At 43.3% G+C, this 17180-nt stretch overlaps 1 protein-coding gene across 1 annotated transcript in view; it reads right to left on the minus strand.

The window, feature by feature from the left end:
* Positions 1–17180, minus strand: part of LOC124597712 (estradiol 17-beta-dehydrogenase 2-like) — a 115517-nt gene that overhangs the window by 76486 nt on the left and 21851 nt on the right. Inside the window, exon 2 of the mRNA XM_047135955.1 lies at positions 9398–9459. Within this exon, the coding sequence (XP_046991911.1) occupies positions 9398–9459 (62 nt within the window). The remainder of the gene's footprint in view (positions 1–9397; positions 9460–17180) is intronic.

Below are 17180 nucleotides of genomic sequence, written 5' to 3' on the forward strand. Positions count from 1 at the left end.
CGTAATAAAGGCCTTGATACGCCTGGGCATTGAGTCAAACAGAGCTCGGATGGCGTCTACAGGTACAGCTGCCCATGCACCTTCAACACGATACCACAGTTCATCAAGAGTAGCGTCTTGTGAGGAGCCAGTTTCTCGGCCACCATTGACAGACACTTTCAATTGGTGAGAGATCTGGAGAATGTGCTGGCCAGGGCAGCAGTCGAACATTATCTGTATCCAGAAAGGCCCTTACAAGACCTGCAACATACGGTGGTGCATTATCCCTATGATATGTAGGGTTTCGCAAAGATCGAATGAAGGGTAGAGGCACGGGTCGTAACACATCTGAAATGTAACGACCACTGCTCAAAGTCTCCGTCAATGCGAACAAGAGGTGACCCAGACGTGTAACCAATGGCAACCCATACCATCACGCCAGCTGATACGCCAGCGTGGCGATGACGAATACACGCTTCCAATGTGCGTTCACCGCGATGTCGCCAAACACGAATGCGACTATCACGATGCTGTAAACACAACCTGGATGCATCCGGAAAAATTACGTTTTGCCATTCGTGCACCCAGGTTCATAGTTGAGTGCACCATCACAGACGCTCCTGTCTGTGATGCAGCGTCAAGGGTAAGCAGGCACGGTCTCCGTGCTGATAGTCCATGATGTTGCAAACGTCGTCGAACTGTTCGTGCAGATGGTTGTTGTCTTGCAAACGTCCCCAGCTGTTGACTCAGGGATCGAGACGTGTCTGCACGATCCGTTACAGCCATGCGGATGTCTGTCATCTCGACTGCTAGTGATACGAGGCCGTTGGGATCCAGCACGGCGTTCCGTATTACCCCCCTGAACCCACCGATTTCATATTTTGCTAACAGTCATTGGATCTCGACCAACGTGAGCAGCAATGTCGCGATGCGATAAACCGCAATCGCGATAGGCTACAATTCGACCTTTATCAAAGTCGGAAAAGTGATGGTACGCATTTCTCCTCCTTACACGAGGCATCACAACAACATTTCACCAGGCAACGCCGGTCAACTGCTGTTTGTGTATGAGAAATCGGTTGGAAACTTTCTTCATGTCAGCACGTTGTAGCTGTCGCCACTGGCGCCAACCTTGTGTGAATGCAATGCTCTGAAAGCTAATCATTTGCATATCACAGCGTCTTCTTCCTGTCGGTTAAAGTTCGGGTCTGTAGCACGTCATCTTCGTGGTGCAGCAATTTTAATGGCCAGTAGTGTAAACTCTAATGCCATAAAATGCTAAATATCCATCGGTTTCGTGAATTCAAGCAATCAAGTCTTCGAGTGGAGCACTTGTGAAACGGTTTGAATTCACGAAACCCTGGGATATATGGCACTGTATGGCATTATTGTTTATTTTGAGAGATGCATATGGGGCCTGAAGAAGGGATAGTGGAATGCCGAAACTGGTTGTCGTCAAAATGAAATAAAACATTTTAGTTACACGGCTCTTGAAGAGTTTCATTAATATTGACTATTCCTTCTCTTAGTTCCTCATTAAAGCTTTCACTTTTTTCGTGAAAACTTAAACCCACGGTTTTTATATTTGCGTGTATTCTCTTCTATGGAGTGTTTCTCATTCGCTTCTAAGGAAACAATTCAGTAAAAAAAAAACTGATTTTTTTTCACGACTTGTAGTCCCATACTACATCGTCATAATGGATTGTTTTTCACTTTGCCATTGCCCTTTATTATTACGATATTTCGCATATGAGTAAACCACCGGGCATATTTTGAAAGTTAGCAGTAAAGAATGCAGTCGGCTACCTGTTTAGAGTTTTAGGTCATACGTACGAAATATAGCTAACATATGGAATTCGTTCGTAACGGTGGCAGAAGATCCATACCTCTTTCCATTCTCGAGAAAATTTGTGAGGTATATTGGATGTCGTCCGCGACGACGTTGCCAGCCACACGCTATTAAGTGAGGCTCCTGCTATGCGGAGTGGGGAGATGTCTCGTGTTTCTCTTGTTGTATGCTGCAGATATAAGCCGAAGCTGCAAATGAAAAACGAACTGGAATGAAAAGACACCGGAAGTCATCAGCTGATGATATTTACTCTATTTTTTTTTTCAGTATATGCTCCCTGATTTCAGGAGACTTTCTAACAGGCATAATAGATATTCGAAAGCTAAATTTATGTTACTTCTGAATGTGCAGCTGGACGAAGCCGAGAAGGACACGTCGGGATTTTCTTTGTCATTGTGGGCTTCTTCCACTTCTTCAAACCCGTTGCCAACCCATAAGCAGAGTTCATCACCCGCTGCTGACTCATTTCCTTTCAGATACTCCTCAAGTACTAGTTTGCGAAATTGAACAGCTGTAGAAATATTATCCAAGCTTCATTAATCTGTAATCATTGTTTACGTATGTATCACAGTGAATTAAGTAGCGTACTAGGTGGTCTTACAAAAAAAATGCATGGTGGCATTTTTAACGCAATTCAGATATTGATCTGATATAATTAAATTTTCCTTGAGACATCAGAGTCTCGTCTTTACCTGCGATAATTATAGAAGCTGAAGAAATGAATTAAAATTTGTGCAATAGCCAGAGCTTGCGTCTGAGTCTCGCTGCTTACTAGGGAGGTGTGCTTGCCATTACATGATTGTGTCAGTATGGGTAACACAGTTGCATGGACTACCCTAGTCCAGTGGCTTGCCTAACACAGTCCTAACTGCCTAAGAAGGGGAAAATAAGCTGAAGACATGAAAAAAGTTTGCATTAGGGAGAGCACTCGACTAGGCTAGTCCCCGTAGTGGTGTGATGCCTAGCACACCTGCCGAGTGAGCAAGGAGAACCAGATTCAAGTCCCGGCTGTTACACAAACCTTAATTCATTTATTCAGCTTCTATCGGTACTGTAATCCAGATACTTCACTTACGCTGCTGTAATGAGTAGCTTATCACCAAGAAAAACAGCAAGTCGAAAGTTTATGTTTAGCTGATACTAGGAGCTCCAAAAAGGTAGGAACTTTTTGGGTTGATTCTGTAGAATTTGTGTTTGTGTTGACAGGCCTCACGTGACACCACAGCTATCAGAATGAGATTTTCACTCTGCAGTGGAGTGTGCGCTGATATGAAACTGTGTGCCGGATCCAGACTCGAACTCGGGACATTTGCCTTTTGCAGGCAAGGGCTCTACCATCTGAACTGCCCAAGCGCGTCTCACGCCCCGTCCTCACAGCTTTACTTTGCCAGTATCTCGTCTCCTACCTTCCAAACTTTACAGAAGCTCTCCTGCACAGGAGATTCAACCACAGCTATATTTATAGCGTTGTATGGGTGCACCTAGCATCTCCTTCCTTTTTTCCCTTTTTTGACCTTTAAATGAAAAGCTACAATAACATCCTCTTCAGAAGAGCTCATGATTACAGCTGAGGCTGAAACAAAAATGTGATTTTTGCTATCTTGCTAGCGGTTCTAGGCGCTCAGTCCGGAACCGCGCGACTGCTACGGTCGCAGTTTCGAATCCTGCCTCGGGCATGGATGTGTGTGATGTCCTTAGGTTGGTTAGGTTTAAGTAGTTCTAAGTTCTAGGGGACTGATGACCACAGATGTTAAGTCCCATAGTGCTCAGAGCCATTTGAAACATTTTTTTGCTATCTTGTTGTTTGTCATATTGCAAGCTGCATTGTGTATTGTATCGCACATACCACCCCAGTGGGAACACTGATGTCGCACTGATGAGCATCGTGCTCTGCAACCTGCATTGCATCGCATATGACATTGCTTCAGTGAGAACTGCACCTAACAGTAAACAACACTGCAATGCACAACATGTCTCTTGTAGTGCGATCTACTGGAGTTAGCTGAGCATCTGCGCGACGCTTTCGTGCTCACTAAAGGAAACTGTGGCCGTCTTCTTTGCATCTTCTCTGTATCCTCTGTCAATCTTATCTGATACAGACTGACTCTCAATAAGCTCTTGTAAAGCTACCACCTTGGTTGGCATACTTCACTTCCTGAGGATTTATATAATATATCTGGCACCTGCCTACCTGCAATTAGTTGTATGTCGTTATTTCACCTTAATTCGATCTCTACACATTTGTTGTTGTTGTGGTCTTCAGTCCTGAGACTGTTTTGATGCAGCTCTCCATGCTACTCTATGCTGTGCAAGCTTCTTCATCTCTCAGTACTTACAGCAGCCTACATCCTTCTGAATCTGCTTAGTGTATTCATCTCTTGGTCTCCCACTACGATTTTTACCCTCCACGCTGCCCTCCAATACTAAACTGGTGATCCCTTGATGCCTCAAAGCATGTCCTACCAACCGGTCCCTTCTTCTAGTCAAGTTGTGCCACAAGTTTCTCTTCTCCTAAATTCTATTCAGTAGCTCCCCATTAGTTATGTGATCTATCCACCTAATCCTGTGTGTGGCGGAGGGTACCTTGAGTACTACTAACGGTTCTCCCTTTTATTCGCCGGCCGGTGTGACCGAGCGGGTCTAGGCGCTACAGTCTGGAACCGCGCGACCGCTACGGTCGCAGGTTCGAATCCTGCGTCGAGCATGGATGTGCGTGATGTCCTTAGGTTAGTTAGGTTTAAACAGTTCTAAATTCTAGGGGACTGATGACCTCAGAAGTTGAGTCCCATAGTGCTCAGAGCCATTTGAACCATCTCCCTTCTATTCCAGTCCCGTATTGTTCGTGGAAAGAAAGATTGTCGGTATGCCTCTGTGTGGGCTCTAATCTTTCTGATTTTATCCTCGTGGTCTCTTCGTGAGATATACGTAGGATGGAACAATATACTGCTTAACTCCTCGGTGAAGGTATGTTCTCGAAACTTCAACAAAAGCCCGTACCGAGCTACTAAGCGTATCTCTTGCAGAGTCTTCCACTGGAGTTCATCTGTCATCTCCGTAACGCTGGTTACTAAATGATCCTGTAACGAAGCGCGCTGCTCTGCGTTGGATCTTCTCTATTTATTCTGTCAACCCTATCTGGTACGGATTCCACACCGGTGAGCAGTATTCAAGCAGTGGGCGAGAAAGTGTACTGTAACCTACTTCCTTTGTTTTCGGACTGCATTTCTTTAGGATTCTTCCAATGAATCTCAATTTGGCATCTGCTTTACGGACGATTAATTTTATTTGGTCATTCCGTTTTAGATCACTCCTCATACCTACTCCCACATAATTTGTGGAGTTAACTGCTTCCAGTTACTGACCTGCTATATTGTAGCTAAATGATAAAGGATCTTTGTTTCTATGTATTCGCAGCACATTACACTTGTCTACATTGAGATTCAATTTCCATTCCCTGCACCATGCATCAATTCGCTGCAGATCGTCCTGCATTTCAGTACAATTTTCCATTGTTACAATCTCTCGATATACTTCAGCATCATCCGCAAAAAGGCCCAGTGAACTTCCGATGTTATCCACAAGGTCATTTATATATAGTGTGAATAGCAACGGTCCTACGATACTCTCCTGCGGCACACCTGAAATCACTCTTACTTCGGAAGACTTCTCTCCATTGAGAATGGCATGCTGCGTTCTGTTAACTAGGAGCTCTTCAATACAATCACACAATTGGTTTGATAGTCCATATGCTCTTACTTTGTTCATTAAACGACTGTGGTGAACTGTATCAAACGCCTTGAGGAAGTCAAGAAACACGGCATCTACCTGGGAACCCGTGTCTCGTGGACGAATAGCGCGAGCTGGGTTTCACAAGATCGTCTTTTTCCAAACCCTTGCTGATTCCTACAGAGTAGTTACTTTTACATCTTAACATTTCTCCCCTCTGAGAATGACATGTTGTGTCCTTCATACATTCACACAGCTGGTCTAATATTCTGTACGATCCCATTTTGTTCATTAATCAGCAGTTACGATTTCCTGGGTCTCACGAACAAACAGTAGAGTCCACGAAGGATATGGTGGCCGATGGACAGTGACCAGTTTTCATCGAAAGCGTTGGGCGAGTTCATTCCTTTGTTGGGAATGGGAGGCCGATAAGTGTTTCCCACCTTTCGGCCGATCAGCGATGACAGAATCGAGGAGTACTCCCTGCAGTCCTTCTCCAATGATTTTACAGTAACCATTAGGTAAAAAAATTCAGTGTATTGACGTCACGGTACTGCTAGTCTTCACCCGCATCGGGCTCTGATGGTACACTTGAATCGAAGTGCCCTAATCCATGCCCCAGATGTTTTTCAGGTTCTCTGTGTCTCTTTGCTTCCACACCTGTTTCTGCTCAGTGGGCACTCCGGCGGTCATGCCCCTATTCTGATTTGGTGCACGTTCAACGGGATTGCCCGCATATGGAGGCCATATGTCCGGTTCGCCGCACAATAGGCCACAGGATGGTTGTCAGAGGCTCCAGTATTTTGACGTCATCAATGTTATCTGAATTTTCTTGCCCCTAGCTCTATCCCCTTCGCCATGCGATCGAGGCCGAGTTGCAGCACTGGCAGGATCTCGGTGTCGTTTGTTTCCTATTTCGATGGCAGTGGGGCACCCCTTTGGTGTTAATTCAGAAATCAGGCGGCATCATGCGGTTTTGTGGTGCTTTTAAGCAGTTCTGTGGCCAAAGAAGTTGCTGGCGAAGTTATTTGTGGCCAGTATACTTCAGGCATCGACGTGCACGATAGATATTACTTGCAGATGCCACTGCACGCAGCTTCTCGGAATTTCCTGGTGCTCAGTACCATCTTTGGGCTTTATTGCTTTAGTCACTTTCTTTCTGGATATTGGTCTTGATGTGTTGGCAAATGTGCCAACACCTTGTAGATAGAGGAGCCGAAATGCACGCTATCTAACGCAGACGGGCGTGAATTCTGGAACAGGATAAGTATTGAATGCTAATAAGAAAAGTATGCAGCTCCTCGAATACTTAACTTTTATTTATCCTTGTTGTATACATCGTTCTTCTTGTTGAGACATTTCATACGATAACTATCAAACTATGTAAGGCTAATGGCGCCTTGCTAGGTTGTAGCCATGGACTTAGCTGAAGGCTATTCTAACTGTCTCTCGGCAAATGAGAGAAAGGCTTCGTCAGTGTTGTAGCTAGCAAAGTCGTCGTACAACTGGGGCGAGTGCTCTTCCGTATCTCGAGACCTGCCTTATGGTGGCGCTCGGTCTGCGATCACACAGTGGCGACACGCGGGTCCGACATGTACTAAATGGACCGCGGCCGATTTAAGCTACCACCTAGCAAGTGTGGTGTCTGGCGGTGACACCAAAGGTCTATGTCAGAAATTTATCAACATAAGTGGAGCAGTTGATTCATGAGATCTCCTGTTGCGCATACTACCTCAGCGACATGTGGGTAATTGGCGCTACACAACAGGAGCATTTACGACATCTACAGGTGGCCTTCCAAGGCAGTTTTTTCTCCCGAAAGGTTCATTTTTGGGACATACCCTCAGCAAAGTGGGTCTCGTCCCTACGGAGGAGCACAGGAAAGGTGGTGTCAACTTGCTGGCGCCCAGAAATCTGAATGACTTTCTTTTTGGGCAAGATTTCTTATTATGATGAGTTCATTCCCCGGCTGTGCACATTTGCCGCCCTCTTAACTGGCTTCAGCAAAAGGGCATCATGTTCATCTGGTCTGCTCACCGTCAGTGGGCCTTACAGTTTTTCAAGCAGTATTTGGTTTCCTTTAAGCTGAGTAAACCATAAACACAGGCCGGCAATATTTTTCAGTATGGTACTGGTGCAGTCCAATTCCAATGGCACTGGGCAGCCCACTGTTTATGTTTCAAAGACTCTTTCTGTGGTGAAACATTCGCTCTTGGAAAAGGAGGTGCTGGATATCATTTTCAGTGTGAAAACATTTCACGTTAACTTGTGGGGAGCAAAGTTCGTACTCATCACTGACCACAAGCACTTGGTTTCTTTATTCAGCCGGCGCTCTACGGTACTGGTTCAGACTGCCAACTGGTTGTACAAATCGGCTTCCTCCTCACTAATTCTAGTTCATTACCTGTCCACTACCCAGCCCGCAATTTAGATGCACAGGGCTTCCAGCAGGTTGAGTTTATGGCGTTTGTTTGCTAAGTGGAGCACATGGGACACTGGCTGGTAGTTGTGACCCCCACTCAGTACGTGCTCAGCAAATTCGGAGTCAGAATTCTGCAACCTCCAGCTGTGTTCATGTTCAGCCAGCCTAGTTGCTATGTCTCTGCCTGCTTGACCGATGTAAAATTTGTCACAATCAGTTAACACAAAAGTAATATTGTAGAACAAAAGCAAACTGGTGCTCTTGGTTTGCCGTTGAAGTTCACAAGGTCTATATTCCTAGAAGAGTTAGCTAATATACAGAGTGTTTAAAAAATCGACGGCAAACCTTTAGGAATGGATTCCTGATATAGCAAGAAGAAAAAAAGTCTGTTAAACATGATCTCTAAAATGCATACCTTAAGAACTACGAGCACTTGTTCTGCAGAAGAGATGTGTTTCACAGTAGAGAAGATCATCTATTGCTCATAGCATTTTAGAGCTGATGTTTACTAGACATTTTTTCCTTCTTTGCCATCGGTTGTATTATTTTCTACCACTTAATGTCTCACAAAAAGACCACGAGGGTCAAATTAGAGAGCGTCGAGCAAACACTGAAGTCTACACAGCGGCAGTTATTTCCGCGAACCATTCGCGACTGGAACAGGAAAATGTGGAAGTGAGAATGGTACACGAAGTATTCCCTGACACACACCGTAAGGTGGCTTGTAGAATACAGACGCAGGTGTAGATGCAGAAATTACACTGTGAAATGAAATTGAGTGTTGGACATTGAGGGAAGGTAGTGCATGTTTATAGAGGTGATGCAGCAGGCAATAATGCCCTGCTGTTGCCCCATGTGGAGTTAGTAAAGTAGGATAGAGCAGATTGTGTCAAGGTTTATAAACTTTAGAAGGCAAAGCGAGATTGGTTCTGATAGTGGGTGGACGTAACACTAAGGTGGAATACAGACCTGTCAGCTAGAGTAATTTCTTACAGAGCGTGGGGCTGTTTTGCAGGCTGTTCTGGAAGCTTAAGGTAACAATCAGACTATACCCTCAGCTGAAAATGTGGGGTGGAGGGAGTAGGTGGTGTAGCTTGGGGTATCAAGTGGACGGATTGGAACACTGCTACACTTCAGGAGTCTTTGCAGGGGGTTTGGCCTCGCACTTATGGGACTGTGTGGGATGGGCCTCTACAGATGTGTTAGTTGATGGAGGATTTTTAAGTGAGAACACTCTTTGTGGAGGTGATGAAATTTGCACAGAGGAGAGTTTAGTGGGATTTTGCATTTTTTTGTGTAGAGATCATTGTATTGGTGACATACACCGGTGTACACACGTATTCCGTTTTTCAAAGCAATGGTCACCGGCAGTTCTCCTGTTCAACAACTCTGTCGTTTCTGGTTTTACCTATGACACATACTGAAAAGTGTCTTCAACGCACCGATCACTTTTGGCAGCGAGATCTGGCGAATACGGTAGGTGCTGAAACACAGTTTAATATTTTTTGTGGGATCTAAAATTTAAAAAACCTCTCTCACACCGGCCTGATATAGCTTCACTGATCAGGATAGTAAAAACATGCGTATATTAAGGGAATTTTTATTCAAAAAGCAGGCTTATCACATTCACACAGTTCAATACTGTTCTATCCGGATTAAATTGAGCTTAACTTAAATTCCATAATGCAGTGAAGCAATTTCGAAGCCTCGGTGCGACGAAAATTGTCAGTCGATCTCCTGAAAACATTTGTAATAATTATTAACTTTCGGTGATCACATGGGGAAGACCGGAGATCTGCTGGTAAGACCGTGTTAGCCCATTTATTTGAAGTAATAAACTGGATATCTTGAGCATACAAAAGGGCAGGTTCGTCCAGTGTAAATCAGACGTTCCCCACTGATCCCGTGAAACACAGCGTAGTAAGCAGACACTGTCAATGATAATCAGTTAAATTATACGTGAACACACTTACTTTAGTTTAGTTCATGTATTAAATTCCTTCTCATACTGAATCTCATCAAGATGGCGACTAGCTCAACAATACATACATATACATCCTCCTTCTTTCACGGCTAATCGGCACGATCTCCCTCATTCTTTTCATAAGAGAAAACATAGATAGCAGAGAAGCTATTCCATGGAGTAAATGCACGCTCCAAGGAATAATAGGGCTTGAAACTACTTTGCATTGATAATCATCGTATATTAAAGTTTAGGAATCGGTAAGATAAGAAGAGATATTTCGAGATATGTAATGAGTTACATAATTTATAAAATATCGCGGAGAGACCGCTGCAAGAGACATTACAACAGGAAAGTGATTGTCCTCTAAGACCTGCTTCACCGTTATGGCATAGTGGGCTGAGGTGTTGTGCTGATACGGAATCCACAGTGTTCCTTGCAAAAAACCGGTCTTTTCTTCGTTGCATCTGCATCTATATCTATATCATAATTCGCAAACCACCTAATGGTCTGTGGCGGAGGGTAATTTCGGTATCACTATATGATCTCTCCAACCCTGTTTCACTCGCGTATAGTGCGTGGGAAGAATGACTGTGGGTAAGCCTCTGTATTGGCTCTAATTTCTAGAATTTTCTCCTCGTGGTCAATACGCGAGCTGTATATGGGGGGAGGGGGGGGGGCGGAAGCAATATGTTTTCCGACTCTTCCTGAAAAGTGCTGTCCTGGAATTTCAATAGTAACTCTCTCATTGATGCACAACGCCTCTCTTGTTACGTCTGCCAGTGCAGTTTGTTTGGCATCTCCTTAACGCTGTCTCGTCAGCTAAACGATCCAGGGACGAAACGGCCACACTTCGTTGGATCTTCTCCATCTCCTCTATCAGTCCTACCTGATAGGGATCTCAGATAGATGAACGATGCTCAAGAACCGGGCGAACAAGCGCCTTATAAGCCACTTCTTTCGTACATGAGTTACATTTCCTTAAGATTTTTCCGATGAATCTGAGTCTGGTGTCTGCTTTTCCCACTATCTGATTTATATGGTCCTTCCACTTAAGCTCGCTCTGGATAGCTCTAGATATTTTACGGCAGACGCTGTCTCCAGCTGTTTGTCATCAATAGTGTAGCTGTACAGTAGTGGATTTCTTTTCCTATGTATGCGCAATATTTATTTACGTTCAAGGTCAGCTGCTAGAGCCTGCACCAGTGATCAATTCTCTGCAGTCGTTCTGCAAATTCTTACTACCTTCTGGCGTTGCTACTTTGGTATAGACAACTGCATCATCTGCAAATAGCCTTAAAGAGCATCCGACGCTTTCTAATAGATCATTTATATATATTGTAAATAGCAACCGTCCTATAACACTTCCTTGCGGTACTCCGGATATTAACTTTTTGTTCCGTTAAGAGCGAAAAGCTTTACGGTAGCTAGATCAAGACTTCTTTGCAGTATTTCCGAAAGGGAAGCCGGTGTCCAAACGAAACCAAATTTGAAACGTGCGTAAGTTGTCATATCTACTTCAAGCTGTATGTCTTATATGATAATAGCATTGCCATCTCAGGAGAATTTCACAGAAAAGCATGTGATCTAAAAACTTGGCATTAAAAAAATCCAAATATTTGTCCCACCGTTTATTTGACTGCCACAGTCCTAGAACATTTCAATGAAAGTGGGGTAGTCAATTTCTGTGGAAGGTTTCACTTATAATGATGTTTTACTTTCAGAGAAAATTATACCAAAAGCTAAAAATTTCATACTTTCGAGAAAGTGTATATAAAGATTCTATATGCTCTGTTCAGCCTACATTAAAAATTAAAACTCACCAGGCACACAGCTGTCATTGTTGCAGGTTTCTCTATTTTCTTATGTTTGGAAGCCCTATCCTAAATTCTGACGTCTTTTGTCATTTGTGGGACAATTTTCTCAGCTTTCCGCACCGTCGGGTGATCAATTGACAAACCCGCATTATTCATGTTCACTGCAGGTTCTATGCCCAAATCGTTCAAAACTTTCAGCCTGCTGACTGAACCACCGTTCAAGTACCACACTGCGTCCATGACACCGGTTTTTAGGGTTCCGAGACCCACAGCTACCGTTTCAGGCAAGCGTTCCTTACACACAGCTATTGAAACTTTCGTTAGTATTTTGAATTCTTCAACGGATGAATTTAGCAAGTAAGTCTTTATAGATTGGTTTCATTATATCTGGTACTGACATTGGTAGGGGATGGTTGTATCTATAAATTCCACTAGGTACACTTGTTCTCTGGTATTTACACCATCCACATCTCATACTACGCAAGTCACAACTTGGTGTATGGCAGAGGGTACCTTGTACCACTACTAACTATTTCCTTTCCTGTTCCACTCTCAAACAGACCGAGGGAAGAACGACTGTATATATGCCTCAGTATGAGCCCTGATTTCTCTTATCACCGTGAACCTTAAGCGAAACGTACGTTGGTGGCAGTAGACTCATTCTGCAGTCAGCTTCAAATGCTGGTTCTCTAAATTTTCTCAACAGCGTTCCGCGAAAAGAACATCTTTCCTCCAAGGATTCCAACTTGAATTCTCGAAGCATATCCGCCCCAATTGCGTGTTTTCGAACCTATCGGTAAGAAATCTAGCAGTCTGCCTCTGAATTTCTCCAATGTCTTCTTTTAATCCGCGTTGGTGGGATACCAAACATCCGAGCAGTACTAAGAATGGGTTGCATCGATACTCTATACGAAGTCTCCTTTACAGATGAACCACCATGTCCTACAATTCTCCCAATAAACCGAAGCCAACCTTTGTTCTTCCCTTCTACCGTCCTTAGGTGCTCTTGCCATTTCATATCGGAAGCACAAACACAGCTGAATTGAAACAGACTGACGGACGCATTCCGTTGTTTGGGAAATGCTTTCTCTTTCCTATCAGTATACACCAAGTACACAAAAACAATACTTTTTCTTGTTCAGGAAGGCATTTTCCTCATTATCTTAATCTGCGCGCAACTACTGCCAGCTCAGGCTTCTCATTCGTAGTGTGTCTGTACTCATGTAGCTTGAGGAAGCCAGTTCAGTATGATCGAAACCAACGTGTAGACACTGAAGAAATGGGAGGATCTAAAAAGCGAACTATGAAGTAAATTTTTTAGTCGTTCACGAAAACAGCAAGTCTGCTGGGTACATATCGTGCATACCTATTCTCTACTTTAATGCTTCCAGTCGGGAACGACTCATTTAAAGAAAAACAGTTTTAAGAAATCCCACACTGAAACAGCTCATTCAGATATATCGGCAGCAATAAAAAACACTATAACGGAAAAAAGTGTTGCAGTGTTTGCCAAAGGTATGGGGCAGTGTCATACTGTTTCTGGCGAAGGTTTCAAACAACTAGGCCAAGAAGGTCCAGATGCACATTATGGAGAAACCAGCGTTTCAGATGTCATGTTGCATCCCTGTATTACAAGCAGATATGCCAAAGGACAGGTTGATGTAATTTGAAACAGATTAATGCCTTCTGTTGTTAACGAAGTTATTAATAAAACATGTGCTGCAACAGTTGATATGTGGGCTGATTCACACAATCAGGTACATTGTTTCAGCACATTTCATAAACAGATTGTTCCCTTATGAATAATGCTTTGTTTATAAAGTAATTCCGGGGTGTTCAGAAAATGAGAGTAAATACTAAAATAGAAATATAAGAGAGTATGGGTGACTGGAACATTTCGCCGGACATGTTGCGTAATTTTGTTTTTGTCTGCGACCAGAGTGCCAACATAATAAAAACACTTGCATATGATGAAAGGCTTCTTTTTGTATCAACACAGCACTCATCCAAACTTTCGATGAAGTCAGCTCCTTGTAACACTCTGCCCCGACGATTGTAGCAACAATAAATACTGGAAAATACATTGCACAGTACATGAAGGAAAGTGGTGTCTGCTTCTCTTGGGAATCATCATTGATAACAGTACGCTTGAGTCCTTACTCAATCAATGTAAAGAAAATTGCTACTTTAGCGACGGAAAAAAGCTCCGGCAACATGTTATAGCGATATGATAATGAATATGCAGGAATAATTGTGGATTTCTTGAAACCATTTAAAGAGGGGAGTAATGACCTAAAAGGCTAAAAGGGACCTACGATACAGTTAGTTCTTCTTTGGTTTGACAAGTCTGCGGAGTCAAGAACAATCACTGTCAAATAACGTGAGGTGAATTATATTACTGCACTTACAAGTACTGTTTCTTTATGATAGATTTGTAATCAACTAGCGTAATTGATGTATACTAACATACATGTATTTTTTAATACGAGGTACAAGAAATCAAAAGTCGAGTCATGACTTTCATACATAGACTGTCGTAATTATTTCCAGTCATAAAATTGCTTCCTTCCTTTGGTTATCTTTCCGTAATGTCGGTCTGCATCTGCATCTACATCTGCATCGAAACTCCGTAACCCGCCGTACGGTAGGCTATCGTGTCGTTTCCTCGCCTGTTCCACTCAGAGATAGAGCGAGGGAGAAACAACTGTCTATATGCCTCCGCATGAGCCCTAATTTCTCGTATCTTAACCTCACGGTCCTTACACGAAATGTACGATGGCGGCAGCAGGGTCGTTGTGGAGTCAGCTCCAAATGTCGGTTCTCCGAATTTTACGCAGTAGTGTCTCTCGAAAAAAAGTCGTCTTTCTTCCACGGATTCCTGTTTGAGTTCCCAGAGCATCTGCGTAACACTTACTTGATGTTCGAACCTACCGGTAGCAAATCTAGCAGCACACCTCTGAATTTCTTCGATGTCCTCCTTTTATCCGACCAGGAAGTGCTGTAACTTGTACAATAATTTGTGAATATAAAACACACTACTCCGGCGTGCACCTTCATGGAGTTTTGCATTACTTGTCTCTCTGTTGTTTATTAAGACCCAGAACGAGAGACAATAACACATTCTCCGCTGCAGATGAAGTACATCTCTATATTTTACTGTATGTTAATTACATGTTAAAGTGGTGTAACAGACATGAAGAGGATGTACCAGGGATGGCTGGAGTTACCAGACGAAGCACCTAGTTAGCGGTACTTACTTATTAACAAATTGGCACAACTAATTACAGCCAGATAGCGTCAGTTATCTGCTGTTGATCTACATGAATATCTACACTTATACTCCGCAAGCCACCAAACGGTGTGTGGCGAACGGCACCTTACGTGAAACTGTCATTACCTCCCTTTCCTGTTCGCGGGAAGAACGACTGCCGGAAAGCCTCCGTGCGCGCTCGAATCTCTCTATTTTACATTTGTGATCTCCTCTGGAGGTGTAAGTAGGGGGAAGCAATAGATTCGATACCTCATCCAGAAACGCACCCTCTAGAAACCTGGACAGCAAGCTACACCGTGATGCAGAGCGCCTCTCTTGCAGAGTCTGCCACTTGAGTTTACTTAACATCTCCGTAACGCTATCACGCTTACCAAGCAACCCTGTGAAAAAACGCGCCGTTCTTCTTTGGATCTTCTCTATCTCTTCTGTCAACCCGACCTGGTACGGATCCCAGTCTGATGAGCAATACTCAAGTATAGGTCGAACGAGTGTTTTGTAAGCCACCTCCTTTGTTGATGGACTACATTTTCTAAGGACTCTCCCAATGAATCTCAACCTGGCACTCGCCTTACCAACAACTAATTTTATGTGATCATTCCACTTCAAATCGTTCCGCACGCATACTCACAGATATTTTACAGGAGTAACTGCTACCAGTGTTTGTTCTGCTATCATATAATCATACAATAGAGGATCCTTCTATCCATGTATTCGCAATACATTACATTTGTCTATGTTAAGGGTCAGTTGCCACTCCCTGCACCAAGTGCCTATCCGCTGCAGATCTTCCTGCATTTCGCTACAATTTTCTAATGCTGCAACTTCTCTGTACACTGCAGCATTATCCGCGAAAAGCCGCATGGAACTTCCGACACTATGTAGTAGGTCATTTATATATATTGTGGAAAGCAATGGTCCCATAACACTCCCCTGTGGCACGCCAGAGGTTACTTTAACGTCTGGAGACGTCTCTCCATTGAGAACAACATGCTGTGTTCTGTTTGCTAAAAACTCTTCAATCCAGCCACACAGCTGGTCTGATATTGCGTAGGCTCCTACAGCAACTATAAATTTTATTGAAGTGAAAAGTGTGAATAGTTACAGCTGTAATTATATAATGTTTGCGACCGAACCGCCGAATCTTTCCATCAGCAAATGGGGTATGTTCTCAACTGACTCGGTTGTTTTAACCCCCTCCACTGACGGAATGACCTGCTTCCTACTTCCGTATGTATAAAGCCAATACGGACTTGTAGCTGTCACGCCTTTGCGCTTACTGCTACGTATTTTAACCGTAAATAGCTCAGTCCTAATGGTAAGAGGTAGTAGTGAATTCACGTTATTAATCTTTGAATACAGCACAGCTGCCACAAGCTCAGCTCACTTTTACTCCACTCCTACCCTCGCCATTGCACCACATTAACTAGGTGCTACATGGACCTTGCTAAATTCACTTGCGTGTACATTTTGACCGTTACTCGCCAGTATTTACCTAATGATTAGCACACTCCTAACCGGACTATCTCCCAAAGAGCTGTGATGATTGAACGGGTTCGATCCACGTTCTACAGCGCCCTACAGTTCACACGGTAACACTGCCTACCTGACCCACTTAACTTGGTAGTGAGCTTATGTATCCAATCACCACTGCTAGCAGCAGTGGATAATCCTATCAGCACGACGAGAGCAGCAGACTTACCGTCGAATCCTCCTGAAAATAATTATAACTACGGTCGCCAGCTCTGAAGGAGCAAAAGAATAAATCAATTTTTTGGCTCGTTTCAAAGTGAAACGGCTTGAGTTGAATTTAAACTTAATTCCGAATATTACTATTTCTGATCATTCTAGGTGATTCTACAAAGCAAATACTCTCTCAATTTCTGTGAGTTGGCTTGGTAATGACCACCAAGACAATTTATGCAACTTAGGTTAACAAAATTCTATCCTTCAACTTATTTAATGATTTTGGATATTACTCTTTGGACAATTGATATAGAATTAGTTAAGTGACTTTACTTGAAAGGTTACTCAGAAAAATTTAAGTAACTATAAATAGGCGACTCATTCTGGTGTGACCATTGCTCTTTTCAACATTTTTATACGCTAAAGTATTCTACAACCAAAAGAATTGTAAATGAAAGAGGCGATGGTGG

This window comes from Schistocerca americana, chromosome 1 (assembly GCF_021461395.2).
Source record: "Schistocerca americana isolate TAMUIC-IGC-003095 chromosome 1, iqSchAmer2.1, whole genome shotgun sequence".
Classification (NCBI taxonomy): domain Eukaryota; kingdom Metazoa; phylum Arthropoda; class Insecta; order Orthoptera; family Acrididae; genus Schistocerca; species Schistocerca americana.